Source organism: Phocoena sinus, chromosome 10 (genome assembly GCF_008692025.1).
Source record: "Phocoena sinus isolate mPhoSin1 chromosome 10, mPhoSin1.pri, whole genome shotgun sequence".
Lineage (NCBI taxonomy): Eukaryota > Metazoa > Chordata > Mammalia > Artiodactyla > Phocoenidae > Phocoena > Phocoena sinus.
Genome location: NC_045772.1, coordinates 72,654,985 through 72,670,211, shown reverse-complemented (window position 1 = coordinate 72,670,211; position 15,227 = coordinate 72,654,985). Strand labels below are relative to the sequence as shown.

General features: G+C 33.2%; 1 protein-coding gene across 4 annotated transcripts in view; it reads left to right on the top strand.

Annotated features, from left to right (window-relative positions):
- The window catches only part of LRRK2 (leucine rich repeat kinase 2), a 153,033-nt gene that overhangs the window by 69,093 nt on the left and 68,713 nt on the right, over positions 1-15,227 (top strand). For all 4 annotated transcript variants that reach the window (XM_032644297.1, XM_032644296.1, XM_032644298.1 and 1 more), the window contains 5 exons: positions 4,831-4,949; positions 5,373-5,442; positions 5,989-6,206; positions 13,576-13,826; positions 14,110-14,258. In XM_032644297.1, coding sequence (XP_032500188.1) covers positions 4,831-4,949; positions 5,373-5,442; positions 5,989-6,206; positions 13,576-13,826; positions 14,110-14,258 — 807 coding nt within the window. The remainder of the gene's footprint in view (positions 1-4,830; positions 4,950-5,372; positions 5,443-5,988; positions 6,207-13,575; positions 13,827-14,109; positions 14,259-15,227) is intronic.

The window sequence follows — 15,227 nt, the reverse complement described above, 5'->3', positions numbered from 1 at the left end:
TATTGATATTGAGAATATTTTCATGTTCTTATTGGCCATTCATATATTGATATTTTCTTTGCAAAGTGTCTGTTCAAATCTTTGCTAACTTTTAATTGTCTTGTTGTCTTATGTTATTTTAAGAGTTCTTTTTATATTCTAAGTAGAAGTCATTTGACAGATATATGAATTACAAATATTTTCTTTCATTTATAGCTTGTTTTTTCATTTATTAATGTTATTTTTCAAAGAGCAGAGGTCTTAAATTTTGAAAAGTGCAGTGTTTCTGTTTTTTCTTTTCTAGTTTGTGCTTTTTCTATCCCATTTAAGAAATCTTTTCCTATCTCAAATTTGTGAATATTTTCTCTTATGTTTTCTCATAGAAGTGTTAAATTGTTAGCTTTTACATTTAGGTCTATAATCCATTTTAATTTTGGTATATAGTGTCAGTGAAGAATTGACATTTCTTTTTCACATAGATATCCAGTTGTTTTAACATCACTTGTTGAATATACTATATTTCCTCATTGAATTAATGGCATGTTTGTCCAATTTAACTGACCATATAGGTGTGGTTCTATTTCTGCATTCTTTTTTAAAAAAAGTAAAAAAAAAATTTATTGGAGTATAGTTGACTTACAATGTTGTGTTAGTTTCACGTGTACAGCAAGGTGAATCAGTTATACATACACATATATCCACTCTTTTTATAGGTTCTTTTCCCATATAGGCCATTACAGAGTATGAAGTAGACATACCTGTGCTATACAGTAGGTTCTTATTAGCTGTCTATTTTATATATAGTATTGTGTATATGTCAATCCCAGTCTCCCAATTTATCCCTCCCCTCCTTATCCCCTGGTAACCATAAGTTTGTTTTCTACATCTGTGACTCTACTTCTGTTTTGTTAATAAGTTCATTTGTACCCTTTTTTTAGATTCCACATATAAGTGATATCATCATATGATATTTGTCTTTCTGTGTCTTGACTTATTTTACTCAGTACAGCAATCTCTAGGTTCATCCATGTTGCTGCAAATGGCATTATTTTGTTCTTTTTTTTAAGCCTGAGTAATATTCTATTGTATATGGGTACCACATCTTCTTTATCCATTCCTCTGTTGATGGACATTTAGGTTGCTTCCATGTCCTGGCTATTGTAAATAGTGCTGCAGTGAACATTGGGGTGCATGTACCTTTTCAAATTATGGTTTTCTCCAGGTATATGACTCAGAGTGGGATTTTATTCTGTGCCATTGATTTAAATCTTTATCCTTATGCCAATGCCATACTGTCTTGATTACTTTAGCTTAATGAAATCTGGTAGTATAAGTTCTCTGGTGGTGTTCTTTTTCAAAATTTTTCTTCTTATACTAGATTGTTTGCATTTCCATATACATTTTGAATCAACTAATTAATTTTATGCTGGGATTTTTTATTAGAATTAAATCTATATATACATTTAATATAGAATTAATGTATAAAATATTATTGTTATATAATATATAATTAACATATAAATAAAAATTTCTTTAGATTAAACCTAGAAATAAATTTGAGGGAACTGGTGTCTTAATAATGAGTCTTCTGACATATAAATGTAGTATTTATTTCCGTTTATTTGTCATTTAAATTTCTCCCACCAATGTTTTGTATTGCATGTTTTTCGATGCTATTGTAAATAGTATTGTTTTTGAATTCCAGTTTCCAGTAGTTCATTCACTGCTGGTTTATAGAAATGCTGTTGATTTCTTTGTATGTTAATGTATCCTGTGGGCTTGCAAAACTCATGAGTTATGACAGCTTTTTGTTGACTCCACACATTTTTCTATGTTCACAATAATGCCATTTGCTAATACAGACAGATTTACTTCTTCCTTTTAACCTGTATATCTTATTTTCTTCTTCTTTTTCATGTCTTATTACACTGGCTAGGACCTCCAGTACTATGCTGAATAGAAGTGGTAAGAGTAGGCATTGTTCCCTGGCTTCCAAACTTAGGGGGAAAGCATTCAGTCTCTCATCATTAAGTATGATGTTATATGTAGTTTTTTTTTTTTTTTTTTAATAGCTATCCTTCATCAGGTTTAGGAAACTTGTTTCTAGTAATTATTTGCTGCAACTTTTTATCATAATGGGTGTTGGAAAATGCTTTTCTGCATCTGTTGAAATGGGCATATTTTCTCCCTTTATTCTGTTATTTAGTTAATTACATTGATTGATTTCCTAATGTTAAACCAAACTTGCTTTTCTGGGCTAAATCTTACTGGGTTATGGTGTATTATCCTTTTAATATATTATTTGATTTGATTTTCTAAAATTTTGTTAAGGATATTGCATCTATGAGGGATATTGGTCTGTAGTTTTGTTTTGTTGTAACTATGAGAATATGCTAGCCTCTTGAAATGAATTGGAAGGTGCTCCTGACTCCACTGTTTTCTGAAAGAATTTGTGTAGGAGAGGTCTTAAATGTTTAATAGGATTCATGAGTAAAGCCTTGTAGGTTAGGAATACTTTTTGGTGGTGGGGGGGAGGCTTTTTAATTATAAATATAATAACTTTAATAAATTTATGGTTCTTTTGATTTTTCTGTTACTTCTTTTGTCAGTTTTTGTAATTTGAAATGTTCAAGGAATTTGTCCACTTTACATAAGTTGCCAAATTTATTTATTGTTATTTATAATCTCTTATTGTCCTGTTAATGTTTATAAGATCATTAGTGATATCTGATCTTTAATTCTTGACATTGATAGTTTTTGTCTTTCCTTTTTTTCCTTCTTCAGTCTAGCTCAAGATTTATCAATTTTATCGATCTTTTCAAAGAATCAGGTTTTTGTTTCATTGACTTTCTGTATTGATTGTCCATTTTATTTTTCATTGATTTTTGCTTTTTCTTTTCTTTTTCTTTTTTTTTACTTATTTAGATTTTATTTGACTCTTATTTTATAGATTCTTAACATGGAAGCTTAGAACACTGATTTTTAGAGCTTTCTAATTTTATAATATAAACATTTAAGACCATGCAGATCCTTCTGAACACCATTTTAGCTGCATCCCACAACTTTTATATATTCTGTTTACATTCACTTTTGAAATTTTCTAATTTCCTTTGAGATTTTTTGACTCATGATTTATTTAGAAGAGTGTTGTTTATTTTCCAAATACTTGGACATTTTGCCACATAGCTTTCTCTTATTGGTTTCAAATTTCATTTTGTTGTGGTTAAAGAACCTACTCTGATGATTTCTGTCCTTTTATATTTATTGAGACATGCTTTGTGGACTACTGTGTGGTCTATCTTCATGAATGTTTCATGTGCAATTAAAAAAATGTGTATTTGGTTGTTGTTGGGTGAAATTGGGTCAACTTGTTTGATAGTGTTTTTCAGGTCCTCTATATCTTTACTGATTTTTTCTCTACTTGTTATATTTAAGAACAAAGTGTTGAGATTGTAATTTGTTAATTTTCCTTTTCATTTTATCAGTTTATGCTTTGTGTATTTTGAAGCTCTGTTACTGGGTGAACATACATTAAATACTATAATTTTTTTGATGACTTAACCTCCTTATATTGATCCAAGTTTGCATCTAGTATCATTTCCTTCCTCCTGAAGAACTCCCTTTTACATTTCTTCTAGTGCACAGCTATAGGAAATCCCTATGCAGATTACTGGAGCTCTTTTTCCATGACTCTCTCCTGGAACTCCCAGCTAAGTTAGTCTCCATGAACACTGATCTCCATTTCCTCATCTCAAGAAAGCCATTGGGCTTTGTTTAAATTCCTTCTCATTGTGCCAATGGCCCTTAAATTGCCTCCAGGCAGAAAGCCAGGGTGATCATAAGGTTCACATAGTTTGTTTCCCTTCTTTCAGGGATTACACAGTCCTGTACTCTCTGCAGCCCAATGTCTTGAAACCAGTTGTTTTAAAAAATTTGTCCAATTTTCTAGTTGTTTGTTGTGGGGAGGTTAAGTTCAGTGTTTGTTACACCATCATAGATGAAAGAAGAATTCTCATTAAATATTTTTAAATAAAGGAAAACATCAGAAATGCTAATGTAAAAATAATTGATTTTTGGATTTGTAAATTTTATAATGTTTTGACACAATTAATTCTTTATGCTTGTAAGATAAAAAGTGATAGAATTTAAAATCTCATGAGTTCTTAAAAATGGCTCTACATTATTTATCCTTAAAATATGACTAATATTGATCCTTATTTTCTTGAAAATCCATAATTTTCAAAGTAATTCTTTTCTCTCTCAAAACAATATTGCCAACTAAACTCATTGTGTTTATTTTAATGTCATTTCATAAATGAAACTATAAAATATGTAATTCAAACAGAGATGTACTCAAAATTACTGAATGTTAAATAATTTAGTGTGATTCCAATATTTAAAACAAGATTCGAAAATTTTCTAAGCAAAATTCAGAGAAACAGAAAGGAATAACATTGATCAGATTTATGTATAAACTTTGTCTGCTTCCTGAACATGCATGTATTTATTGTAGCACTTGTAACTATTTTTTTACTTGGCTCTTTCCTGCTGTACTATGAGCTCATATGAGGCCTGGATTATTTTTCCTGCTTATCTTTATCCTGCACTTACTCAGTGTCTAGTCTGTGACAGCCATTCAATAAATATTTGTGGATGAAGAATAATGTAGTTGAATTTGAAAATGACAAGCTGACATAGTTTATCATTTCTATTTTAAAGATGTTACAAAAGGAATTGGGCAATTTCCATTCATGAAAATGTGTTTAATGTTTTGTGATTGAACTACTATGCTAGCATCTTATGATTAGGTCAGCTTTTCTTACTTGCCTTTATGTTATTGTTTAAAAATAGGAAGTGAAGGCTCATTTCTTGTGAAAAAGAAATCAAATTCAATTAGCGTAGGAGAATTTTACCGAGATCCTGCCTTGCAGCGTTGCTCACCAAATTTGCAAAGACATTCCAATTCATTGGTAAGTTATACTGTAAAAACTGCAGTTAAATATTGTATACTTTTTGACATTCTTTCAATAACTGAAATTGTGTGCCAAAGCTAGGAACTATTGGTGCAGAAATTCCCTAATGTGAGAAAACTGTCTCTCTATATATACACGTGTGTGTGTGCGTGCACGTATGCTATTTTAAATTTACATTTGTAGACTTTTGAGCATGTTTGGGGCATATAGGTGCTCTGTACACTTTAAAATGGTTTTACTCTTTCTTCTTTTTAGAGCTTCATGTCTATGGAGCCCAGACTAGGTCTGTGTCTTATGGTATGGCTTGGTCCCATGAATATTTTAGCTAGTAATCTTATAGTGACTCCTAAAGAAACCAGATAGGAAAATGTTCTCTTTGCTCCAAAAAATGATGGTAATTTTATTATAAATATTTAATAGGGACCCATGTTTGATCATGAAGATTTACTGAAGAGAAAAAGAAAAATATTGACTTCAGATGATTCACTCAGTAAGTATTTGAAAGTAATCACAAGTAAATAGATATTTTGAGCAGAATACAGCACTTTGATAAATTTCCTCTGATTATGCAAATTTTCTTGATGCCAATTTCACATAACCTTCAAATTATATTTACCTAATGATTCCATAGACTGTAGAAAAATGAAATACAATTATAGATTTAAAAATTTAGCCTTAAAAAAATAAATAAAAAAAATAAATAAAAAAAATAAAAATTTAGCCTTTATGATATACATCATACAGTTTTTATCCTTTCTACTGTATTCCTGAAATGTAAATAATACCCTCACCAATGCCACTCTTGATCTTCTTCTTCAGGTCTGTTGTTTTTTTACACTACTTATACCACCTGATTAAATATTTATTATTTACTGTTTATCTCTGACACTGTAATATAAGTTCCATAGTTTGGTTTTCTGTTGAATTTCCAGTGCCTTGAAGACAGCCTGACAGTAGTAGGTGATCCATAAACATTTACCATATGAACTTAAATTACTTGCTTATATTTCCATTGTTTGTTTGTTTTTGACAAAAGGAGCATCAAAATTCCAATCACATATGAGGCATTCAGAAAGCATTTCTTCCCTGTCTTCTGAGAGAGAATATATTACATCTTTAGACCTTTCAGCAAATGAACTAAGAGATATTGATGCCCTGAGCCAGAAATCCTGTATAAGTGGTCATTTGGAGCATCTTGAAAAGCTGGAACTTCACCAGAATGCACTCACGAGCTTTCCACAACAACTATGTGAAGTAAGTTTAATTTATCCTTATAATTCTCAGGATATTTGAAGAGCTTTTACATTTATATCTAACTTTCATGCTTAAATCTTTAAAAGGAACGTTCTGTTTTTGTGTCATTGGACAATAATTCCCCCATTATTCTGGTTGTCATACAAGTATCTTAGTCTGTGTGGTATTCCAGAAGCATCTTTGGGGGCAGGTAATGGAAATGGAAATGTGATTAAAAAGGAATTCGAGGTTCTGTCCTGATGCTACATGGTAAGTATTAAAGTCTAGCAAGGCTATGTGTTGATTATGCCTTCAATTATTTAATTCTAATAGGACAACTTAAACTGTTTAAATTAGGTTAGACCTAGTTTGGTGGTCCTGGCTCTGCTCAGCTACCAACTGTGTGACAATAAGAACATATTACTCTGACTGCTGTAGACCTTAATTTTCTTATCTGCAAAATACAGAGGCTCAACTAAACTATCCATAAGGCATTAATTGAGTTTTGAAATTATGTGCAGCTTAAAAATTGATTTTTATGCTCAAAGTTCCCATTTCATAAAAATTAAAGTATAAAATAGTCTGCTAATAGGGTAGTCCTCTGACTATTGACTTTGTTCATCCTTTTTTTATGTACTTAGATCAGAAGTCAAAGAAAATATACGGACAAAACGATCTTAATACAAATGTTTAAATTTTTAAACAAATTCTTGAACTGAACTGCAAAGTTTGAAAAAGAATTATACCTGTTTTTATAAACTAGTGTTGTTGCCAGTACATTTCCCTTTTTCTAATTTTTAAAATTTACCATAGTTTTGACATATTTTAACAGCAACATTGCATGATTTTTAAATATATTTAAGTGGTATCTTTCCCCTAAAGTTTGTATATCTGGGGAGAGAGAAGAAAAAAAGGTGATCCCTAATGCTACCCCAATGTCTAAAATATATCCCCACTCTATTCTCCTCTTTATGCAGGCCCAAGTTACAAGGGCCTCATTTTTTTTTTAACATCTTTATTGGAGTATAATGACTTTAAAATGATGTGTTAGTTTCTGCTTTATAACAAAGTAAATCAGCTATACATATACATATATCCACATATCTCCTCCCTCTTGTGTCTCCCTCCCAAACTCCCTACCCCACCCCTCTAGGTGTTCACAAAGCTCCAAGCTGATCTCCCTCTGCGATGCGGCTGCTTCCCACTTGCTATCTGTTTTACATTTGATAGTGTATATATGTCCATGCCACTATCTCACTTTGTCCCAGCTTACCCTTCCCCCTCCCCATGTCCTCAAGTCCATTCTCTATGTCTGTGTCTTTATTCCTGTCCTGCCCCTAGGTTCTTCAGAAACATGTTCTTTTCTCTTCTTTTCTTTTTAGATTCCGTATATATGTGTTAGAATATGGTATTTGTTTTTCTCTTTCTGACTTACTTCACTCTGCATGACAGACTCTAAGTCCATCCACCTCACTACAAATAACTCAATTTTGTTTCTTTTTATGGCTGAGTAATATTCCATTGTATATATGTGCCACATCTACTTTATACATTTATCTTCTTTATCAGTGGACACTTAGGTTGGTTGCATGTCCTGGCTATTGTAAATAGAGCTGCAGTGAACATTGTGGTACATGACTCTTTTTGAATTATGGTTTTCTCAGGGTATATGCCTGGTAATGGGATTGCTGGGTCATATGGTAGTTCTATTTTCATTTTTTTAAGGAACCTCCATACTGTTCTCCATAGTGGTTGTATCAATTAACATTCCCACCAACAGTGCAAGAGGGTTCCCTTCTCTCCACACCCTCTCCAGCATTTATTGTTTGTAGATTTTTAGATGATGGCCATTCTGACTGGTGTGAGGTGATACCTCATTGTAGTTTTGATTTGCATTTCTCTAATGATTAGTGATGTTGAGCATCCTTTCATGTATTTGTGGGCAATATGTATATCTTCTTTGGAGAAATGTCTATACTTATTCAGTCCATTTTTGGATTGGGCTGTTTCTTTTTTTGATATTGAGCTACATGAGCTGCTTGTATATTTTGGAGATTAATGCCTTGTCAGTTGCTTCATTTGCAAATATTTTCTCCCATTCTGAGGGTTGTCTTTTCTTTTGGTTTATGGTTTCCTTTGCTGTGCAAAAGCTTTTAAGTTTCATTATGTCCCATTTGTTTATTTTGTTTTTATTTCCATTTCTTTAGCAGATCGGTCAGAAAGGATCCTGCTGTGATTTATGTCATAGAGTGTTCTGCCTATGTTTTCCTCTCAGAGTTTGATAGTGTCTGGCCTTACATTTCGGTCTTTAATCCATTTTGAGCTTATTTTTGTATATGGTGTTAAGGAGTGTTCTAATTTCATTCTTTTACATGTAGCAGTCCAGTTTTCCCAACACCACTTTTTGAAGAGGCTGTCTTTTCTCCATTGTATATTCTTGCCTCCTTTATAAAAAATAAGGTGACCATATTGCGTGGGTTTACCTCTGGTATTTCTGTCCTGTTCCATTGATCTGTATTTCTGTCTTTATGCCAGTACCATACTGTCTTGATTACTGTAGCTTTGTAGTATAGTCTGAAGTCAGGGAGCCTGATTCCTCCAGCTCGTTTTTCTCTCTCAAGATTGCTTTGGCTATTTGGGGTCTTTTGTGTTTACGTACAAATTGTGAAATTTTTTGTTTTAGTTCTGTGAAAAATGCCATTGCTAGTTTGATAGGGATTGCACTGAATCTGTAGGTTTTTTTGGGTACTATAGTCATTTTCACAATGTTGATTCTTCCAATCCAAGAACATGGTATATCTCTCCATCTGTTTGTATCATCTTTACTTTCTTTCATCCGTGTCTTATAGTTTCTGCATACAGGTCTTTTGTCTCCTTAGGTAGGTTTATTCCTAGGTATTTTATTCTTTTTGTTTCAGTGGTAAATGGGAGTGTTTCCTTAATTTCTGTTTCAGATTTTTCATCATTAGTGTATAGGAATGCCAGAGATTTCTGTGCATTAATATTGTATCCTGCTACTTTACCAAATCCACTGGTTAGGTCTAGTAGTTTTCTGGTAGCATCTTTAGGATTCTCTCCATATAGTATCATGTCATCTGCAAAGAGTGACAGTGTTACTTCTTCTTTTCCGATTTGGATTCCCTTTCTTTTTCTTTTCTGATTGCTGTGGCTAAAACTTCCGAAACTATGTTGAATAATAGTGGTGAGAGTGGACAACCTTGTGTTGTTCTGATCTGAGGGGAAATGGTTTCAGTTTTTCACCACTGAGAACAATGTTGGCTGTGAGTTTGTCATATATGGCCTTTATTATGTTGAGGAAAGTTTCCTCTATGCCTACTTTCTGGAGGGTTTTTATCATAAATGGGTGTTGAATTTTGTCAAAAGCTTTTTCTGCATCTTTTGAGATGATCATATGGTTTTTATTCTTCAATTTGTTAATATTGTGTATCACATTGACTGATTTGCAGATATTGAAGAATCTTTGCATTCCTGGGGTAAACCCCACTTGATCATGGAGTATGATCCTTTAAATGTGCTGTTGGTTTTGTTTGCTAATATTTTGTTGAGGATTTTTGCATCTATGTTCAACAGTGATATTGGCCTGTCGTTTTCTTTCTTTGTGACATCTTTCTCTGGTTTTGGTATTAGGGTGATGATGACCTTGTAGAATGAGTTTGGGAGTGTTCCTCCCTCTGCTATATTTTGGAAGAGTTTGAGAAGGCTAGGTGTTAGCTCTTCTCTAAATGTTTGATAGAATTCGCCTGTGAAGCCAACTGGTCCTGGATTTTTGTTTGTTGGAAGATTTTTAATCACAGTCTCAATTTCAGAGCTTGTGGTTGGTCTGTTTATATTTTCTATTTCCTCCTGCTTCAGTCTCGGTAGGTTTTGCTTTTCTAAGAATTTGTCCATTTCTTCCAGGTTGTCCATTTTATTGGCATAGAGTTGCCTATAGTAATCTCTCCTGATCCTTTGTATTTCTGCGGTGTCAGTTGTTACTTCTCCTTTTTCCTTTCTCATTCTATTGATTTGAGTCTTCTCTCTTTTTTTCTCGATGAGTCTGGCTAATGGTTTTTCAATTTTGTTTATCTTCTCAAAGAACCAGCTTTTAGTTTTATTGATCTTTGCTATCATTTCCTTCATTTCTTTTCCATTTATTTGTGATCTGATCTTTATGATTTCTTTCCTTCTGCTAACTTTGGGGTTTTTTTTGTTCTTCTTTCTCTAATTGCTTTAGGTGTAAGGTTAGGTTATTTGAGATGTTTCTTGTTTCTTGAGGTAGGATTGTGTTGCTGTAAACTTCCCTCTTAGAACTGCTTTTGCTGCATCACATAGGTTTTGGGTCGTCATGTTTTCATTGTCATTTGTTTCTAGGTATTTTTTGATTTCCTCTTTGATTTCTTCAGTGATCTCTTGGCTATTAAGTGGTGTATTGTTTAGCCTCCATGTGTTTGCATTTTTTACAGATTTTTTCCTGTAAGTGAAATCTAGTCTCATAGTGTTGTGGTCGGAGAAGATACTTGATACGATTTCAGAGTTCTTAAATTTACCGTGGCTTGATTTGTCACCCAAGATATGATCTCTTCTGGAGAATGTTCCATGAGCAGTTGAGAAGAAAGTGTATTCTGTTGTTTTTGGATGGAATGTCCTATAAATATCAATTAAGTCCATCTTATTTAATGTATCATTTAAGTCTTGTGTTTCCTTATTTATTTTCAATTTGAATGGTCTGTCCATTGGTGAAAGTGGGGTGTTAAAGTCCCCTACTATGGTTGTGTTACTGTTGATTTCCCCTTTTATAGCTGTTAGCCTTTGCCTTATGTATTGAGGTGCTCCTATGTTGGGTACATAAATATTTACAATTGTTATATCTTCTTCTTGGATTGACCCCTTGATCATTATGTAGTGTCCTTCTTTGTCTCTTGTAATAGTCTTTATTTTAAAGTCTATTTTGTCTGATATGAGAATTGCTACTCCAGCTTTCTTTTGGTTTCCATTTGCATGGAATATCTTTTTCCATCCCCTCACTTCCAGTCTGTGTGTGTTCCTAGGTCTGAAGTGGGTCTCTTGTAGACAGCATATATAGGGGTCTTGTTTTTGTATCCATTCAGTGGATACAGACATCCAGTCTGTGTGTTTTGGTTGGAGCATTCAGTCCATGTACATTTAAGTGTGAATATCAATATATATGTTCCTATTCCCATTTTCTTAATTGTTTTGTGTTTTTTATTGTAGGTCTTTTCCTTCTCTTGTGTTTCCTGCCTAGGTAGTTCCTTTAGCATTTGTTGTAAAGCTGGTTTGGTAGTGCTGAATTCTCTTAGCTTTTGCTTGTCTCTAAAGGTTTTAATTTCTCCATCAAATCTGAATGAGATCCTTGCTGGGTAGAGTAATCTTGGTTGTAGATTTTTCCCTTTCATCACTTTAAATATGTCCTGCCATTCCTTTCTGGCTTGCAGAGTTTCTGCTGAAAGATCAGCTGTTAACCTTATGAGGATTTTCTTGTATGTTATTGGTATTTCTCCCTTGCTGCTTTTAATATTTTTTCTTTGTATTTAATTTTTGATAGTTTGATTAATCTGTATCTTGGTGTGCTTCTTCTTGGATTTATCCTGTATGGGACTCTCTGTGCTTCCTGCACTTGATTGACTATTTCCTTTCCCATATTAGGGAAGTTTTCAAAGGACCTCATTTTAAATGTCACTTCCTTACCATCTTCTTCCTTTCTTCTCTTGTCTTCCCTCCAGGCTAGGTTGGCTCCCATCTGGTTTACCTTTCCCTGGCACCCACTCTTTTTCTTCCAGTGCTCATTACTATAAATTTTGATCTAAAGTATATTGTCCTCACAAAATTGTAAACTCCTTTAGAACAGGAACTGTTTTAGACTTGTTCACATGTATCCCCAATGCCTACTAAGGTATGACATATAGTAGATGTTTGATAGATGATTACTGAACTAATTTGTGAAGGAATTAATGACTGACCCTTGGTAGACCATCAATATTTGCTAAAGATTAAGTAAAAGAAAACTAGAATTTAGCCTAGTGGAAACAAAGAGAGTGAAGAGAGCATGGCAAGGTGAAATACATTAGGGCATTCAAAGACTGGGCCAGCTCATAACTTTCTCTAAGGAAATTTCAAGTCAGCACCACTAGATGGGACTTTTTGTTACTGCTTGTAGCTGTCTCTTTACAAGAAAATTTGGTGATTAAACCTTGGGAATAAATAATGTAAAAATCTTTCCTTCTGAATAATCTTGTAGTATCTGAAACAATGATAGAAATTTTGAAACCGATTTTTTGGGCAGTGATCCATTAATAAGCCTTTTTAATCATGTTAAACTGTTTAGAATTCCATATGAGAATAAGTACATATATTGATTTATAAGGAGGAGAATAACGAAGTGATTGTTTTTTGGTAGTTTAGCCCTTTGACAATAATTCATACGAAACATTTTAAAAATTGATATGATACATAAATGGAAGTTTTGCTATTATCATAGTAAAATTAGAAATTGATTAAAAATAGAAAATAGAGATTTGAAACAAAACATTTCATTTAAAAATAGAGGTTAGGGCTTCCCTGGTGGCGCAGTGGTTAAGAATCTGCCTGCCAATGCAGGGGACACAGGTTTGAGCCCTGGTCTGGGAAGATCTCACATGCCGTGGAGCAACTAAGCCTGTGCACCACAACTACTGAGCCTGTGCTCTAGAGCCCATGAGCCACAACTACTGAGCCTGCGTGCCACAACTACTGAAGCCTTTGTGCCTAGAGCCTGTGCTCCGCAACAAGAGAAGCCACCGCAATGAGAAGCCCGCAAGCTGCAACAAAGAGTAGCTCCTGCTTACCGCAACTAGAGAAAGTCTGTGCAGAGCAACAAAGACCCAATGAAGCCAAAAATAAATAAATAAAATAAATTAAAAAATAGAAAATAAAAAGGAGGTTATAAAATAAAATGTGTATTATATACATGACTACTTTATGGTAAATCTTATTTATATTAAAATGTGTAACAATTTCTAAAAGCTAGTGTTAAAAACTATATTCCCAGGATTATGTTATACTGCTTATTCATTAAGTCATTAGTTCAAAAGTATTCTTCCATTTTACTCATTGCAGGAATAGTTTACAAGAAAAGCTGAATTAGACTCTAAACCTTATTTCTATGAGTGTGCTTTTGACCTTCTACCTGTTATATTTTTCCGGCTTTACCCATTTTATTAGCAGAGCAGGTAGTACCAGTCAGTATACTGAAGTTCTCTTGTAGATTGTGTTTTCAATTTTTTGGAAACTTCTTAATGGTTCTAGTTACCAGAAGTATGGAAGGCAGAAATATTAGCTAAACTTAAGTTGTTCAGGTGGTTCATTAAAAAATTTTAAAATATTGTCTTTCCAGACTCTGAAGTGTTTGACACATTTGGACTTGCAAAGTAATAAATTTACATCATTTCCCCCTTACTTGTTGAAAATGAATTGTATTGCCAACCTTGACGTCTCTCGAAATGACATTGGACCCTCAGTAGTTTTGGATCGGGCTGTGAGGTGCTCAACCTTGAAACAGTTTAACCTGTCCTACAATCAGCTATCTTTTCTTCCTGAGAATCTCGGTGATGTGGTAGAGAAACTTGAACAGCTCATTTTAGAAGGGTAAGAAAGGGGTTCATTGAAGAAAAAAGGGTCACCTCACGTTGAAGTTTCATAAGGTTGACATACAATGACATTGTTTCCATAGTAATGACTTTTACATGGTAATGTGATAAAAGACTGAGGAAATTCATAATACAGCTTCTTTCAATTGTCTTAAATTTTTAAAACTAATTTTAAAATTAATAAATGTGCTTTAATGCTATTTTTGAAGATATTTTGACTATTTTTCTTCAAAGCATGTGAATTTATGCAATTTAATCCTCATTTTGTCTCTTACGACTAGAAATAAAATATCAGGAATATGTTCCCCTTTGAGCCTGAAGGAACTGAAGATTTTAAACCTTAGTAAAAACCACATTTCATCTCTATCAGAGGACTTTCTTGAGACTTGTCCTAAAGTGGAGAGTTTAAGTGCCAGAATGAATTTTCTTGGTAAGTGTTTTATATGAGTCTTCTCCTTCCAGTCCTTTTGAGTGTTGTATGGGTCGAATGCAACAAATAAATGTAATTGCATGAGCCATATATGGACATTTTAGGTGGGGATTTAAAGGTGGCATTTCAGTTAAATATTATGCTGGAGTTTTAAATATCAAGTTAGCAGGTTGGTGATAAAAAGAAATGAGCTGTCAAGCCGTGAAATGTGGAGGGAACTTAAATGCATATTGCTAAGTGAAAGAAGCCAATCTGACAAGGCTACACACTGTATAATTTCAACTATATGACATTTTGGGAAAGGCAAAACTAAGGGGTTAGTAAAATAATCAGTGATTTCCAAGATTTTGGAGGGAGGGAGTGATGACTAGGTGGAGAAGAGGAGATTTTTAGGGCAGTGGAATTAGTTTGTGTGGTACTGTAATGTGGATACATGTCATTATACATTTGTCAAGACCCACAGAATATAGTACACAAAGAGTGAACTCTATTGTAAACTGTGGACTTCAGTTAATAATAATTTATTAATATAGGCTCGTCAGTTATACATACAAGTATACCAAACTATTCTAGTTGTTCATAATGGGGAAAAGATGCATGTGTCTGGGGTGGTGATGGTGAAGGGAAAAGGTAGATGTGGGAGCTCTCTGTATTTTCTGCTCAATTTTTCTATAAACCTAAAGCTGCTCTAAAAAAAGTCTAGTTTTTAATATTTAAAAATTTTAATATTAAAAATTGTATTACAGTATTTAACATGTTGTTATTGTCATAGGCTAAAATGTCAATATCTTGGACTGCAGATAGTCATTAAACTGTGGTTCCTTTTACACGATTATACTAAAAATGCTTATAAGTTGCCTGAGCTGCTTGAAGCAGAAATACTGAGTTTCCTACTGAAGTTTCTTCAGCAGATTTTTGGAGTATAAGTACTATTATTATTATTATTATTATTATTATTATTATTATTAT